General features: G+C 39.9%; 1 protein-coding gene across 2 annotated transcripts; it reads right to left on the bottom strand.

The window, feature by feature from the left end:
- Positions 1-311: 311 nt before the first annotated feature.
- On the bottom strand, positions 312-17,233 carry tmprss6 (transmembrane serine protease 6). Of its 2 annotated transcripts, XM_074630870.1 has the most exons (19): positions 17,091-17,233; positions 16,649-16,871; positions 15,434-15,557; positions 14,041-14,183; positions 13,892-13,959; positions 12,398-12,555; positions 12,265-12,306; positions 10,584-10,788; positions 10,110-10,246; positions 9,892-10,004; positions 9,592-9,701; positions 7,887-8,029; positions 7,675-7,773; positions 7,281-7,394; positions 6,143-6,259; positions 5,832-6,000; positions 5,037-5,314; positions 2,969-3,105; positions 312-909 (listed from the first exon to the last, which is right to left on the bottom strand). In XM_074630870.1, exons 2-19 carry the CDS (start codon positions 16,721-16,723, stop codon positions 748-750), a joined length of 2,394 nt encoding a protein of 797 aa, XP_074486971.1. In that variant the 5' UTR covers positions 16,724-16,871; positions 17,091-17,233; the 3' UTR covers positions 312-747. The 2 variants fall into 2 exon arrangements, with proteins under 2 accessions (XP_074486971.1, XP_074486972.1); XM_074630871.1 differs by lacking the exon at positions 12,265-12,306.

Below are 17,233 nucleotides of genomic sequence, written 5' to 3'. Positions count from 1 at the left end.
ATGTTTTACTAGATTTATTAATACAATCGCTCTAGGAGAGACGATTAGCGTAGCGTTACCATGGAAAAGGATTCAGTGACGCGACGCGGACATAATTCACGCAAGGCATCATGGGGGCTAGGAATAAGGTGGATAGGCTACCTGCAAAACATCAGCATGTTGACATTGAACATGTTAAGCATGCTGATGTTAGCATTTAGCTCAAAGAACCACTGTGACGGCTGCCTGCATGGCTGTAGACTCATATTGAGGTATTATTATATTATATTCACCTCGAGCGAAAACATGTAAACAAACAGTTTATTGCAAACTCGATTACAAAACAGAAAGATGCTTTATTACGGGGAGAATATCTTTACAGTCAAGTCGGTTGCTTTCATTGTGCACGATCATTACATTTCAGTCACTCCTGAAAACTGAGCTTTTTCTAATCACTTCTAAAAACATATTTTATTTGACACCATTCTTTTCTAACATTTCATTTTATTTTCACTGTTTTGGCATGTTTGTTTTTACTGTGTGCTGGATTAAACCTGATATAATATCAGTTCTGAAAGGTGCTGCATAAATAAGGTTGATTATTATTATTACTGTATGTCTTTGGGAGTAAAGCCTTTCACGCTTTACCACCACGCTGTTTGGCTGAGAAACAATCTCAGATCATCTTCCAGTGCTTTTTTATCCTCACATGCTTTGTGTTGTGAGGATATAGATGTAAAGATGATGATAATGTTCCCCATGGTGCCCTCAGGGGCTGATGACCTGTGTGATCCAGTCAGTGAGCCTGGTGATGCGAGTGTAGACGCCATAGTAGTCTGGACGCCCGCAGCCTCTGCCCCAGCTCACCACTCCGGCTAGGAACCAGCGACCCGACGGTTCCTGGCACACCAAGGGACCGCCAGAGTCTCCCTGACAGAGACAGGCGGTGTTAAAAGGGCAGGTTTTAATGTCTCTATACTGCACAAAATGACCATAATAATTGACTGATGATCAATACTGGTGACTCAACTATGATATCACTCACTGTGCTTGGATGTCTGGCTTTTAAAAGTCATTTAACGGCCTGTTCTCTGTTTATAGGACACAACCCCCACCGTGAGGGCTTTCAGGATGTACCCAACATGCACAAGAGGTTTGGTGTATTTCTTTTATTTTTGACGTTGAATCCGTTTGTGCCTTCTGGCGGATACACATCCCGACTGACAAAGAGAGAAACTAAATATACCACGACTTGATGTTTCTCCTCTGCCTACTACTGCCCTTCTTTTAAAATGTATTTTAATATATTCATGCAGTCTATAAATACTGTTTATTATTCAACGGGTTTTATCTCCATTTGATATTATGCATTCTTTTACATTTTTTAATATTCTTTTAAATGTTTTTATGTTCATTTTCATGTGAAGTGCATGTAATGTCTTTATTGTTAAGCACTTTGAGCTGCATTTATGTATGAAAGGTGCTCTACAAATAAAGTTCATTATTATTATTATTATTATTATTATTATTATTATTATTACCCAAACCATACAATACACACTGAAATTTAAATTAAAATGTATTATATTAACTATAAAATATTACAGGAACCCAGCTGGATATGAGATATTTGTATGTAGTGCCAATTACAAAGCCTATCTGAACATGTGCTTTGATTTAAACCTGCATGATTATATTAACTTAGTTATCTTTGCCACTTGGGGGCAGCGTAACTCTAGCCCTAAACACAGCATTGACACCTAATCAAGCTGTCACGGTGAAATGTGTCAGCAAACAGTGGCTCTTTTACACATCCTGCAGACACTAATCAAGTGCCTAAGCTGCCTGTAAAACCAAAACAATGAGTTTAAAGATGCTTAAAAAACGTTCTGTAAAGCTGAGGGGAACTCCAGAGTGAAATAATAATAACTCTCTGTGGGTTGAGTGTCCAGCCCAGTCACCAAGAAAAGATGTGACCATTTCTGCAAACCACGTATATGTTGAATGTGGATTTTTTTCTTTTATATGGAAATTTTTTGCATCCAGTCAGAGCAAGTAACAGTAATAGTATATCGAGTGGCTGTTATTGAAAGTTATGTCAAACAAACGCAGGACGTTGAGCCAGGAGACGTTCATGTCCCGTGTGAAACCAGAAGTAAACGCTGACTTTATGCTTGTTACAAAACATTACGCAAGAAAGTCCGCTAAGGGCAGTTGTTATTTCTTAGTTACGTTGTTAGGTATGGAATACAGAACGTGCCAAAATCACAAATAAATAAATAAATGACTCGATAAATAAATATGTCATTAAATGTAGCAAAAATAATATTGGAAATAAATGCAGCCATCAATTAATTGATAAAATGTGACATAAATTGATATTTCTGTTTTAATTTGCTTCTTTATTTATTTATCTTTGTATTAATTCCCTTGTTTATTTATTTACTCTTCTGTTAAATTTTCCCCTTTTATTTATTTATGTATTATTTTTATTAATTTTGAGATGTATTTATTTATAATTAATATGAATATATATAATATATATAAAAAATGTATTATTCACTTATTTATTTATTTTTGCATTTATTTTTATGTATTTATTTATTTTTGCATTTATTTATTATTTACTTTATATTTATTTTTATTGTATGTATGTATTGTATGTATTATTACTGCACAATTTTCCTTTTGCATTTCACCCCTTATTTATTTCCCCAAACTTATTTATAAGTTATAAGTACTTATGATTTGATATGAGGCTGATATGAAATATATTTTTGGCTCAGAAACGTAGACATTCAACGTATCCGTGGTTTGCAGAAACGTACAATGCCAACATTGTCACCTTTTATTTCACGTAGTAAATTAATCCACTCTTGATGTCAGAAATAACGATCACAGTGCAGCTTTAAATTAAAACGTCATTGTGAAATGAAATAAAAACAGAGCTTTATATATTCTGGTTTTGTATGTATGTGTTTCCCTGTACCTGACAGGCATCTTTGTCTCCACTGCGGTAACCAGCGCAAAGCATTCTGGGAGTGACCAGGTGGCCGTAGGTGCGAACACAGGCTTCCTCGCTGACAAGGCGAACATCCACCTTCTGAAGCACATTACTGGCACTGCCTGGAGAGGTGAGAGGTCAAAGGTCAACAAGTTTAGATCAAAAGATTCGTAATCTTTTCATGCTTTTCCATTTACACACTACAGATGAAGTCAAATGTCTGCATTCACTCCCCCTTCCTAATGCTGCTGCCACATTTGCCGACATGGAAAAATAAAAAAATGTTCGTGCTAGTTGGCCGTCGGCTGTAGTCTTTGCGGTGTGTTTGACTGCAACGTTTTGGCCAAGATAAAGGCGACGCAACTGGCCTTCATCGCCGCTAGTTCTTTGATGTTGGGTTTCTGTGTCTGGGCCTTTAGTCGACAGAGAGCTGAAATATACTAGAGAGCTTCTGTAGTGATTGTAGAGCTGCAGAAGCTCTCTAACTACAAACCACACAAACCTCCAGTGAACTTTATCACAGAATGCAATCAAATGGATTCCTCAGCTTCAGCAGAAATCATTAAACATATTTATGTTACTAGTTGTGTTAGTAGTAAAGTTTTCCATCCGTGCAATGAAATGAAACCACTTCACTGGAAATATAGCGGTGTAACCGCACTTTGACATACACAGATCTACCTAAGCTTTTCTTCTCTAAAGGTATAAAAACCATGTACATCTTTGTGAAACTGTGTTCACCAGAAGATAGTTTCCAAAACCTTCTCTCTAAAACATCAGAAACCACAACCCACACACTTCCACCCACATCACTCTGTCTTCTCCTGCCTCTTTAATTTAAATTAATAAAAGTGTTTTCGCTCTGTTATCATTATAGCATATCCACTTTCCACCAAATTACCAAAACTCCCCACAAGACTCCTCCCACACAAGACTCACCACATCTTGCCCATTATTTCAAAAATGGGGTTTTTTACAAGCTGCACACATCACACAAAATCACTTCCTGTGAAAATACTGAATTATAATACAGAAACCAATGGAAAAATTTTACTGCTCATCCTGTAACAGAAGTAAAAACAACTTTATAACAAAACAAATACTGCACTTGGACATCGGCCTTTATGAAATAAACCTACAAGTCAAAAGCACCAAATAAAAGTCCATCTTAAAATGGTTCATGTTTATAAACCTGCATAGTTTCGTTTAAAAGTGTCCTTTCACGAGACATGATGACCTGCAGGTCACACATACCAGAGCCTAAATGGAAATTATAATGGGATGAATGTAAAATGGTTCCTTTACCTGTAGTCCTCAGTGCATGGATGGCACTTTTGCAACATTACAAGACATGCAAAAGAGTTGAATTAATTACTGTTACTCTTAGAAGCTGCGGTACGTTCACGGCGACCCGTTCTCACTCACAGCTCGTCAAATACCAACACTTGGTCAGCGCCCCTCGCCGTCTGATACCGACGCACCGAGGCACCTTTTAGCGTCTGTATGTGAAGCGCCAGGCTTTCAACTAACTTGTTGTTCAAGAAGTCAGAAGATAAATCTTGTCACAAAGTCTGCCTCAGTCCTCAGTCATCCTGCATTGCAACTCTCCATCCATCCACCGGATGGCCTCAGACTTTCACACCTGTCTCAGTCTCCTGTCATTTCTGATCCAGCCACTCTCTCCTGCCCTGCTGTAACCTCATTCCCGCCTTTTCCATCACCTGACCTTCTCTGCCCTGCATGCTCACCTGCTTCCCATTTCCCTAATCAGCCTGGCAGTATATTCAGCAGCCCATTTCCACCCACACACTGCCAGGTTGACATTGTTGTTCGTGCCTTTCCAGCCTGATTTAGTATGAAAGAACGAAAGAAATAGGAAAAACTCAGGGAGGATTTATGAATCGCAGTGACAGATGTTTGTGTTTGTAGGGCTGGCCCTCTGCGGTCCAACTCAAAATAGGAATCTCTGCCATTGCTTCTGGTTTTAATACTAAATCCCATCGTCTACTACACTACTTCTACGACCAACTTTTCACCCTCTTTCCCCTCTCACCTCCCTCGCGGAGAGACCCCCAGCCGGTGACCCAGCAGAGCAGGCCTGGCTCCAGCTGGTGGGTGGGCGGAGGCAGGCAGGCGGGTCGAGCGTGTCCAGCCATCACCATGGAGGCGGGCCGGTCCAGCTTCAGCAGGGCCAGGTCGTAGTCGTGGGACTCGTCGTCGTAGTATTGGTGAAGGTGGATCCGCTGAACTCGCGCCACTTCTTCAGTCGGGCTGCTGGGGTTGAGCAGGAGTTTACCCAGATAGACTGTCCACACCGAGGGGGAGTAGAGACTGCAGTGGGAGGTGGAGAAAAAGAAAAATATATATTTTTTGTATAGTTTTATATATAGTTGCAGTCTCGTAAACACTTGAGCAACTGTTTCTGTCTCTCAAAACTCACTGTCTCTTCCCATATGTCCACTGAAATATCAACTCTAAATGTCAACACTTCACTGAATGCTGCACGAGCTTTTAATCCCCATACAAGGAACGTTAAGAGAGAAGAATTGTTAATCCTCTCCAGGATGTTGCAGCTATAGTTTTGGTCGTGGTCCAGCCAGCTGAGTCTGGCTTTGAAAGACACGACGAGTGTATATGAACACATAAATACGCTGGCTTCGAGTCAGACAGGCTGTTACAGCTAAACCCTGAAGAGCAAAGATGCAACAGCAGGACTGAACAAGAAAAGTTTGGAGGAAACAGAAAAGTAAAAGTGTTTCATCAGGAGGAGGAGGAGGAGAAACTGTCTCACTCACTCACACCTCAGTCAACACACCACTTCCTCCCCTCCCTCTCTTCCTGCGCTTACCGGTCGTCATAGAAACAGTGAGCAGCGGACACCACCCATTGGCTGGAGATTAGCGCGCCCCCGCAGATGTGGGTACCTCGCACCTGAAGGCTGGCCTGCCACGGCCACTCCCCCTCCGTGGCATTGGTCCCCCCCACAATACGGCTGGAGAACTGCCTCAGGCCACATTCTGCATAAACACACAGAGATTTAAAAATACACAGCAAATATATGCTTAATATATTTTATTCTAACCTACTAGTAGGTGTAACAGGCCCCTACTAACCCATATCTATGAGGCTGATAAAGCCCATTTTGTTTATCTTTCTCACCACAATGCTTCTCGTCTGAGGCGTCGGGGCAGTCGGTGACAAAGTCACACTCTGGGTTCGGCTTCTTCAGACACGCTCCATCAGCGCACACATAGGTCATATCTGTACACTGCACACCTGTATACACACACGTTTGTATGTTTAATGCTTTGCTTTGCTGCTGTTAGAGTCTCAACGCAGTACATTTCAGGACTGAGAGTTGGTTTATCACAGAAGAATTAGAATTAGGGCTGTCAAAGTTAATGCAATAATAACGTGTTAACACAAATTTGTTTTAATGCCACTAATTTCTTTACCACATTAACGCAACTTGTGATTTTTAGGTTGTAGTGGGCTCAAACTTAAAGCTAGAGTGACGATACTGGCATCATATGAAACTAGAAAACATAATGAATCCATTGGTATCAACCATGTCATACTAGTTAAGAAGGAGGTTAAATAACGCTCCAGATTTACCATACATTTTGGTGAGGAAAAACCGGCATTACCATTTTCTAATTTTTTCTGACCACAAGATATGTGAATGTAAATGAGTTCTATGGGTACCCACGAGTCTCCCCTTTACAGACATGCCCACTTTATGATAATCACATGCAGTTTTGCGGAAAGTCATAGTCAAGTCAGCACACTGACACACTGACAGCTGTTGTTGCCTGTTGGGCTGCAGTTTGCCATGTTATGATTTGAGCATATTGTTTTATGCTAAATGCAGTACCTGTGAGGGTTTATGGATCAATATCTGTCATTGTTTTATGTTGTTAATTGATTTACAATAATACATATATACATACATTTGTATAAAGCATCATATTTTCCCACTCCCATGTTGATAAGAGTATTAAATACTTGACAAATCTCTCTTTAAGGTACATTTTGAACAGATAAAAAATGTGCGATTAATCACGATTAGCTATGGACAATCATGCGATTAATAGCGATTAAATATTTTAATCGATTGACAGCCGCATCTAGAATACACGATTTCTCAGGTCAGTTTGTCAGTTTGTTCAGGAGGTAAAATAATGCCACACATTAAGGTACTAGATTTTGCAAAAGGCTGGCACCTGACATGTTGTGTGTGTGTGTGTGTGATGTGCTTGTGATGGTGTGTGTACGTGTACATCAGTGGGTTTGTTACCATCAGTACAGTTCATCTCGTCCGTTGCTTCGGGGCAGTCTGGGAGTTGGTCACACACCTTGTAGTAGTCCACACACTGACTGTCCTCTGGACACTGGTACTGTGCCACACACACTGAAACACACAAACAAGGAAATGTACCAGCTTGTGTCCATATGCTCAATAACATTCAGTCACATGAACTAAGGTGATAGGAAAGATGGAAGTTTATTTTGAAAAGACTGCATGCATGTATGTAAAGAGGGTATATCGACAGGTGTTGCTGGACATTTGTAAGAAAACGAACAAGAAACTTTTCGTAAGATATCGTATGAACCGTATGAGGATACGTTGTCAGAAAATAATGTACAACAAATTATGTGTGAATCAATTAAATTAAACCATAAATGAATACCACAGTTCCTCTCGTCAAGTCCGTTGGGACAGTCCTTGATTCCATCACAGGCAGGAACACACAGGCCGTTAACAGTGCACAGAAACTGGCCCGGGCACGCTATAGAACACACACAAACAAACATGCACATACAATAATCTGTTCATAAACACAGGTGTAGCAAAATCTAAATGTTACTGTGCAGCTCATTTATCCACATTTCTATGGCTTACGGTCTGATAGGTTGAAGACTCGGTAGTGCAGCTGAAGTCCCGGCCCTGTGAGTGACACCTCTGACGTCATGACAACAGTGGTCGTCGTGGAGAGCAGGAAGAGGCGCTCATTGTATGGCTGCAGGCCTCTAGTGCCGCACAGTCTGAGAGAAAGGACGGAGACATTAAAATCAAATAGAAACTCTGGGTATGTTTCCCTGCAGAGACAACAGGAAGTTTAAGAAATGTTGTTTAAATACTTTTGGAGTGCCCTTGAGCAACACACTTAACTCTCAGTTTGTCTAAAGCACTAATGACAAACATATCCTGGCTAGATACTGGTTAGGATGTGAGGCTCATACGGGACGCTGCTGCCCCCTGTTGCTCAGTACAGAATAGAATGATTTGATGATATGAAAACAATACTTTTACTGTGTAATTTGGTCTATTTGTGTTTTTTACGTATTATGAAACTAACTGAAAGGTCATGTGACCTCTATGGAAACCTTTTACATGCACAGGCGTCACCAGTCAGACACAAAACCACACACAGGTGGCCGTTATAAATAGATTTAATAAGAGGACAAGGCACACAACTTAGTCTGATCTCTGTCTGCTCTTAGTTGTACCAGGAGTATCCTGTTATTTAATATATAGTCTATTCATTGCTGCCATCTGTGTGTAGAGTTTTATAAAGTATTTACACGTGGCCATTTTGGGCAAGAAAAGCTATCCGAAAAAAAAAGTCTGTTCTTAAAAATCATGTTCAAGTCATACAAATGTATACTATAATATCCGCCCCTTGAGCTAAACTCACATTGGCTGTTATCAATGTTCAGTATCAGGTTTGGACCGCTGTAGTCTTAGATTAATTAACACTGCAGCTTAATCTGACCACCAAGTTTGAGTCAACCTCAGTTCTTCTTTTTTAAAATGTATTTAGTGACTCAATTAATCCTTACACACACTTTGTTCTCCAAAATACAAACTAATCACCTTAAGCAGTATGTGCATTATGTGAAGGGGAAAAGAAAAAATAGAAAAAATAAGGAAGAAGAAGAAAAATAAATACATACATAAAATAAAATAAAATCAAGGAGGAGCAGACCCACAAAAACACACATTATTATTATTATTATTATTATTATTATTTATAATAATAATAATAATTAAGTAAGTAAATAAGTAAATACATTTATTAAAATAATAATCACGTTAAAAAATAAAGGAAATACATTATATTATAATATAAGTACTAACAAATTAAAATTAAATTAATAAATAAATTAAAATAAAATAAAAGCAAGGAGGAACAGCCACATAAAAACACACAAAAATAATAATAACATGATGGTGATTATTATTATTAATATTATTATTAGACTGTACATGGTATGTATAATGTATGGTAAGTAAATAAGAGAGTAGAAAATAAATTAAAATAACAATCATGGTCAAAAGGAAAGGAAATACATTTTATTATAATAAATTAAGTGCTAACAAATTAAAATAAAATGAATAAATAAATAAATAAAAATAAAAAATAAATAAAAAATAAATATTCATTAAAATATGAATTATGATCAAAAAGAAAGGACTAACATAATATTTTAATAAAAGAAGTAATAGTAAGTAGTAACAAATTAAAAGTTAGATGAAAGCTGATTGTGAGACAGCAAAAGAGAGGAGGGACTGTCATCATTATAGTTCTTGTGGCTCAGCCTACCTGCGGTTCTGGATGCTCCACTGGCCCTGGGTGCAGGCCTGGTTGTAGCTGGCTCTGCTCAGCTCGTAGCCGTCAAATTCCAGAGACAAGCCCATCCCTACGCTGGGCATCTGGAATCACACAGGACAATAAACACAAAAATACAATCAAGTTCAAGTCAAAAACATGCCTACCCTGAGGAAAAGACAAAAACGGGTCTATTGTGGGTCTCAGAGGGTTAATATGAGCGGCTGTAAAAGAAATCATGAATCAATTAATCAATCAGGAAGTGGGAGACACATGGATGAGGGAGTGTCTTACAGTAAAGCTCCAGGTACAGTTGGTGTCGGGGGGGTAGTAGCTGGGGAAGAAAGGCGTCCTCAGTGTCCCCTGAACCCCTGATACCGCCTTCAGCTCTATAGTGGAGTTACAGTCTGACGAAGACAGACAAGTCTTACGATAAAAACCCATTCTGCATCGTGGCATCAGTGAATTTCAACTACAACACATAATCTGGCCGGGCTTTCAGGTGGTCTTACCCTGGCGGTCCCAGGCTTGTGCAGACAGAGAGAAGGGGTCCTTGTAGTTGTAGAGACCCTGTTTCCAAACCACTGTCATCCACTCGCCTGAAGACAGGACACGAACCACACGCTCATGTCTGCTGCAGCCGTACACACTGGGAGGACAGAGGGAAAGATAGCTTAAGTGAAAAATTCAAGAGTTTATTGAATAAAAGAGTGTTTCAGTAACTCAATCACAAGTATGTACACCTATAAACACACTAAATTACATACAATAACATTGATTATCTGGTTACAATGGCACCTGGCAGTAGGTGGGATATATTAGGCAGCAAGTGAACATTTTGAACTTTGTGCAGAAACACCCAAAAAAAGGTAATAATATGATGCAATGACATGTAAATGTATTTCTTTAGAGATGGACCGACCAATATCCAAAATATTAGCCTGATAATGTAAAATAATGTGTGTAACTCTGTGGATAAAACTCACGATGTGACGAGGTGAGTATCGGAGGGGGTGAGGGAGTCGTACACCAGCAGCCTGTCCCGGCACTCCGGCAGCAGCCACTCCATGTGGAGCTCCAGCTGGGAGCCAGGGGCGGCCTGGAGGTGCCACATGCAGGAGGAGCGCTGCGTGTCGGGGCCACGGAGAGCCACGGGGCTGCTGGACACCACCTTCTGGTAGCGGTAACAGTCTTGTTGAAAGGATTCCAAAAAAACACTGAGAGTTAGAGTTGAGCTGGTCTTGTGTGGGATTTGTGTTAAAGGTCCCATATCGTGCTCATTTTCAGGTTCATACTTGTATTTTGTGTTTCTACTAGACCCTGTTTACATGCTGTAATGTTTAAAAACACTTTATTTTCCTCATACTGTCTGTCTGAATATACCCGTATCACCCTCTGTCTGAAACGCTTCGTTTTTAGCTCATTTCAACAGAATTGCAACGGAATTGTCCGCTGATGACATTCACATACACTGCAACCGGAAATAAACTGGGGCACATTTAGAATGTTTACGTTTAAAAACTATAACTTAAAACTATATATATATTGTATATTTGTGACATCACAAAATTACAGAAATCCTGACGGCTTGTTTCAAATGCTCAGTTTCTAAATATTGACTGTGTGTATTTCTCTGTGGATTGAGCGTTTCGATACTTTCACAGTATTTATATAGCATTTAAACCTGCTTTATGATAAAAAAGACATGAAAATCGCACTTTTTACAATATGGGACCTTTAAGAGTTTTTTTGTTTGTTTTTTTTCTTGTCAGAATTTTTGTTATTGACACGTGTTACAATAATAAACCAACCGAGCGAGCGATAAAAATAACAAACAAAAAGGAAATTACAGAACAAAAATAAATAATAATGAAAACACACAAGCTGTCAATCAGGAATTGAAGATATGGGGCTTTTTGAATTTTACAAAATTTTCCTTATTATTCCCAAACTCGTTTTTTTTGTCCTCCAAAGAACGTATATCACCAAGAAGTGAAAGTCAATTGTTCGTTCCATTGTAACATCAGCGCCCAGCAGCAGAGCTACGCTTCTGCCATTTTGGTTTGAAAGCGACTACCGGACGCCAGTAAAACGTCCGTCTACAAAGTGATGTAAAAAAGTAAAACAAAATGATTTATATTCTATTGTCATAGTCTACAGTAATGGCCTGTGTATGGAATATTATAAACATAATAAGCGTTTTAAGTCCAAAATAGGGGCAGCAGCTGTTTCGTCTCTTGCTTCTAAACACTTTGACCAAACTTTATATATATATATATATATTTGTTATCCAATATTGAAAAAAAATCCCAAAAGGTCCTATAATTTGCAAGAGAAAAAAGATGTTCTGTGGTTTCAATGTCTGAATTTGTGTTGAAGTAAATGTGTGCATGTTTTGCCTTGATTTTATGTTTGCAGCTATACTGTATTGAATAAAGCACAACCCCCTCCCTTGAACAGCGATTGTCCAATCATAACGTAGCATCAGTGACTAATCACTGCACGTCTGTAAAGCGTTGGATTTCCCAACATGTTGAAGCATATTCGATATACAAAGAGTTTGGAGGTCAGTGCACATTGTGCTGCAGGCTGATCACAGTTCAATCAAAGTGAATACATTAATACAAAGTATAAGAAATTATGAACAAGCAAAATGAAAATAAATACCAAATGAGGCTTTCAAAAGCTCTATTACTTTGAAGTCGGTTTCTGTTGGGAGCAGAACAAAAAGACAGAAGAGAAATTAAAGTTTAAAAGAATCAAACATGACACGTCCTCACACTCATTTCATTTCTCTCACCACTGACAGACAGCGAGGGGAGGTGGAGGAGGTACGACCCTCTGTACCCCCTCAGGCCCTTCTCCAGGCTGCTGGTGACCTCCTCCAGTGTGACCCTCCCAACACGGCTGCCTGGCACAGACATCACTATCCAGAAGTGAGCCATGACGCTCCCCTCCCTGCAGAAACGCAAAGCCGAGACCAAAATTCTCACAGCAGTTAAAGATGACAAACCATAAACGATGCAAATGGTTAAGATGTATCAGGCTGAAAAGCAGTGTTAAGCTGGACTTTTAGTCCCTGGAACTTCTTTTCAAGGAACTAAAAGGTTCCTATGGTTCCGGGGGAAAGTTCCTGCGGTGGAAACGGGGCTGAAGTCTTATCAAACTGCATTACCATTTGCATTTACAGATGGACCAACTTTCAGGTGTCTTGTTGACGGGAATTTGTGCCGTGGCTTTGTTTTCACCCAGCCATTTGAACTTTACTAGCGGTATCTTCTCCACATGGTCTGTTTGGAGCGCCACGAAGCTAAGATTGTTGCAGACTGTTGCAGATTTGACTTGAAAAAGCCTACAAGCCTACAAGCACAGAGCTTGAAATACAGTTTACAGGCACAAAACTAAATTTTCAAGTGCTCCTTTTTTATTGATATGATATTCCATACATCTGTTCAAAACCCAGACTTGATTTTGGGGATCTGTCTGGTGCTTACTGTTAAAATCGAGTGCAACACAAACATAGAGGGACCCATTTTAAATGGGGACCGCCTGATCCAGCCCAGTCGCACAGCAGTTCATGAAATAGTCAATGAAATGTAATATATTGAATCGTGTACATAGACACAAATTTCACTTTTTATTTTTGTGATAGTCAGCATAAAATCAATTTATATGTAATTCATGTTATTGTGAACCAAGAAGTATAGAGAGCGGCGAAAGCCACGTAGGGGGGAAGTCGGCGCGGATGGGTGGGTCAAAAACCCTTTCGCCAGAAGACTGCTGTTCATGTCCCGCGTGAAACCAGAAGTCAATGTTGATTTATTTGTCACGTAACTTCTGTACTAAACCTAACTAAGTAGTTTTGTTGCTTAAGTCTAACCAAATGAATCTATTCCTAAACCAAGCTAAGTAGTTTTATTTTGAAAAGACTGGAGCGGAAATTGACACACGTGTTGCTGGACATTCGTAGGAAAATCAAATGCACAAAAAACACGTTGTTGAAAGTCGTGCTGAGAGTCAGGAAGAAAAAGGAAAATTTGTGTCTTTGTACACGAATCAAATAGATTTAATTTCATGACTATTTCACAAACTGCCATGAGACTGTGTTGCTTGATCTGCAGTCACATGCTCTAGAAGTCAATGCTCTTATCAATCAGCTAAGCATTGATTATAGAAACAATTGAATTGAATATTAACCATCAACACGTGGTGACAGAGTGAGCTGAGTTAAATCATCCACTATAAGTATTGGATATACGGTTATTATTAGTTTGAAAAGGTTTGATCCACGTACCCAAAGGCGAACACAGTGGTGTAGTTGAAATATCGAGAAAGACTCGAGCCCTTCATTATCTTCTTTACCTGAAAGACAACAGGATGTTAACCGAGTCATTCTGGTGAACACCAGTAGCCGTATCAGAGGAGTTCATGGTCCCTGCTCACCAGGTTCTGTACCCCCATGGCCTCTTTCTTGAATGTCGGGCTGCTGTGAGAGGACAGATCAGCAGAGAAGTTCCTGTTGAGGATGGACAGGTAGGCCGAGTACTGCTGCTGGACACGAGGCTCCAACACCCAAACCCGGTACTCTGTCACAGAGAGAGGTGGGAAGATCAACACAGCAGAAATAAACAAGACTTAAAGGAACAGTGTGTAGGATCTGGCGGGATCTAGCGGCGAGGTGAGGAGACGACACGTTCTCACTCCCAACTCGACACCGCCGCTCGGTCTGTGACCCTCGGCATCGGAGACCGACGCACGGGGTTCCCCTCTAATGTTACTTTTGGACGGAGCAGGGACGGCGTGTCAATAAAGGCTCGTTACATGCATAGTGTCCTTTCAAAATAAACTTCACAGGAAGCTAGGTTTAGGCAACACAACCACTTAGGGTTAGGAACGGTCGTGGTTGACGTTAACTTCACTGACTAACGACTGTGCGGCCGCTGTGCGCTAGGTTCCGATGTCACAAGGTTTCCACAGTCATGTGACACGGGCCAGCTAAACATGTCAGGGCTGTTTGGGCTCAAACTTTAAAACGTTTGGCAGTAATTTCAATATTTTAGTTACAAAATCAACGCACAAGAAATTATATTTGTACTATATAATATTTTTGTTTTTATATTGACTGTCCATACTTGACTATGCATTCTTTTTTGTTATCTTATTTACATTGTTATTGATCTTATTTGTTATTGTCTCAGTTTTACTTGATCATATTTCATTATTATAATAAAACTATTCCATTTGGAGTCAAAATTATACAATTTAGTTGTTTTTTTATTGATGTTATACTGAGCACAATGGTAGAATGTGATGCTGCACAGGCTCCACTGTGTGCACATAGTCTCCTGTACATCAGTAATGTTTTATCGCCAGATTCCCTTTCAAGAGGTATCCAAGTGGCCAAATGGAGAGTCCGCCTGGTCCTATCCTCACTAAAACCTTTGTAGAATCTATGTGCTTTGTGTTATTTATATCTGCTTTGGCACAGTCGTATTCGAGGAGTTGCTGAATGAATTCAGTGGCGTCTCTGTGCATGGCATCATTGCTATGATGGTGTTATCCACTGTCAACATTTTAGTCAAGGATAAAAATGTAATTTTTCCTTTGGTTCATCCCAGTTTACTCAGGCATAGTAACAGTCACAATGTTACTGACACTGGGGATGAATTCTTTGAAGTCTTACCTATCCATAGAAACCAAGATCATGCATATAGACGTGGTAGTTGTGGAGCTATTCTTGATTTATTTTGGGTATGTCTGTCTAGGCAAACCACACCTTTCAGCACCCTAGGAGCTTTAGAGGTTAATAAATAAAGAGAAAGAGAAGAGTCCTTACCCAGGAAGTACCAGGCCAGTGTGGCTCCTGTGGCTGCGAGGATGATGATGATGAAGGCCAGGAGACACTTACAGGCCCGGGCCTTCCTGGTGGGCGGAGCCACGGCTTGGCCACCAGCGTCCTCCTGTAGAGAACAGACAAAACTTTGACTTTGTTTTGGGTTAGAAATATAAAATCGTCTGCTGTATGTAAAATCCAGTCTGAGGTGTTTTCTCTTTGCCGTGTCTGAGGGAGGGAATAGTCCGACCACTGAGATGGTTTCCCAGCGGATTATGTATAGCCACGTGGTTGTACAGTTTCTCTCCCCTGGTGAAATCTATCCTTAGACGACAACATGATCTAAACATCCATCATTACTTTAAAATGATTTTTTTTTATCGCCCACATCTAAGCAACTAATGATTTAGTTCTATTCCTATTCCCATTAGTTATATATTTCTAATTGATTTCCTTGTTATGCTCTGTATTAATTACAAATGACATAAACATTACCCCTGAAGTGTTTATGCTGATGATTCAGGAATCATTACAGTTTTATATTAGTAAAATTTACTTTTTGCTTTTCTGTAAATGATCCTTTTTAACAAAACGACGCTCTGCGGTCCAACCAAAACTGATCAAAACTGATGCAGCATTCTTCTTCCCTGTCAAAATCTGCCGCCTACATTACCCACAATGCAACTCCATCTACAGAGGTCTTTACAGAGGTCTGGTCTCTCTAACTCCACACTTCTAGTTTATATTTTCAAACTTGTAAACTTCATCCCTAACAAGTCAAATGACTACATGACTCCTGCAGCTCCGCTGGAGCCACAAAAGGCTTTAAAGGCTCCAACCTGTTTCACACATGTAATAGTCGTCCCAAGACTTTCATATGTACCCTGAGTGGAGTTCCCCTTTGAGGCTATTATAGTACATGGCAAGACATTTAGAAGAAGAAGAACACATGACAGGAAGTGTTTTTTAAGTGCAGGAAACCATAAAACCAGACACATTTCAGCTGCACCAACAAGCCTTGAACTAAAGCCTTTCAGATAAATACAGTTTTATTCCTGCTGGATTAATCGGCTTTTCAATCTGTGACGATTATATGAACGCAACAACATTTAAAACCTTCATTTTGAAAACAGCCTACATATATAACATTCTGTTAGTTTACTCAAACAAATCCACATTAATCTGAAGAGTGTGGAGCTATTTTCTAGCATTACTGACCCCATTGTTCAGAGAAGCAGGCGTGACCCCCTGTTCACATGAAATCGACTTCGTAGAGCCGTGGCCGAGCGCCATTGCATCACTCCGTGTCCTTTGCTCCTTGAGAAATCATCTCACTGTCCGTTGAGGCTCATTGGTGAATTTCCTGTTCTTTTATTTAGCATCTCTGGTAAGCACGTAACCAGACATGTTGCTCTGACAGACAGAGAGAACGGCTCTCTCTCTGTTTGTAAGTCCAAAGGTAAAAAAAAGTCAATCAATATTTCCCAACGCTCGTTTGGATCTGCTCAGAGAGAGATGAGTTATCTCTATAGAATGGAATAAAACCAAAAATACATCCACAAAGTCATAACTTATGGCTTGATTTTACAGACATGTTATCATAGAGCAGCAGCAGTGAGGCAGATAGGTACAGGTATACGCTGATGTCACTAATCATTACCTAGCAACAATGATGCTCCCAGTCAACTCCCCGCCTGCACATGTAAATCTCCTGGGGATGAAGCAGGGTCAGGCTATTTACGTTACTCGACTCGTTTCCCAGAGTTCATTTCACTTTCCATGCAAACAAGGAATCCCAACGGG

The sequence above is a fragment of the Sebastes fasciatus genome, chromosome 3, assembly GCF_043250625.1.
Source record: "Sebastes fasciatus isolate fSebFas1 chromosome 3, fSebFas1.pri, whole genome shotgun sequence".
NCBI lineage: Eukaryota > Metazoa > Chordata > Actinopteri > Perciformes > Sebastidae > Sebastes > Sebastes fasciatus.
Note: the sequence above shows the minus strand (reverse complement) of the source record. Positions and strands in the feature narration are given on the sequence as shown.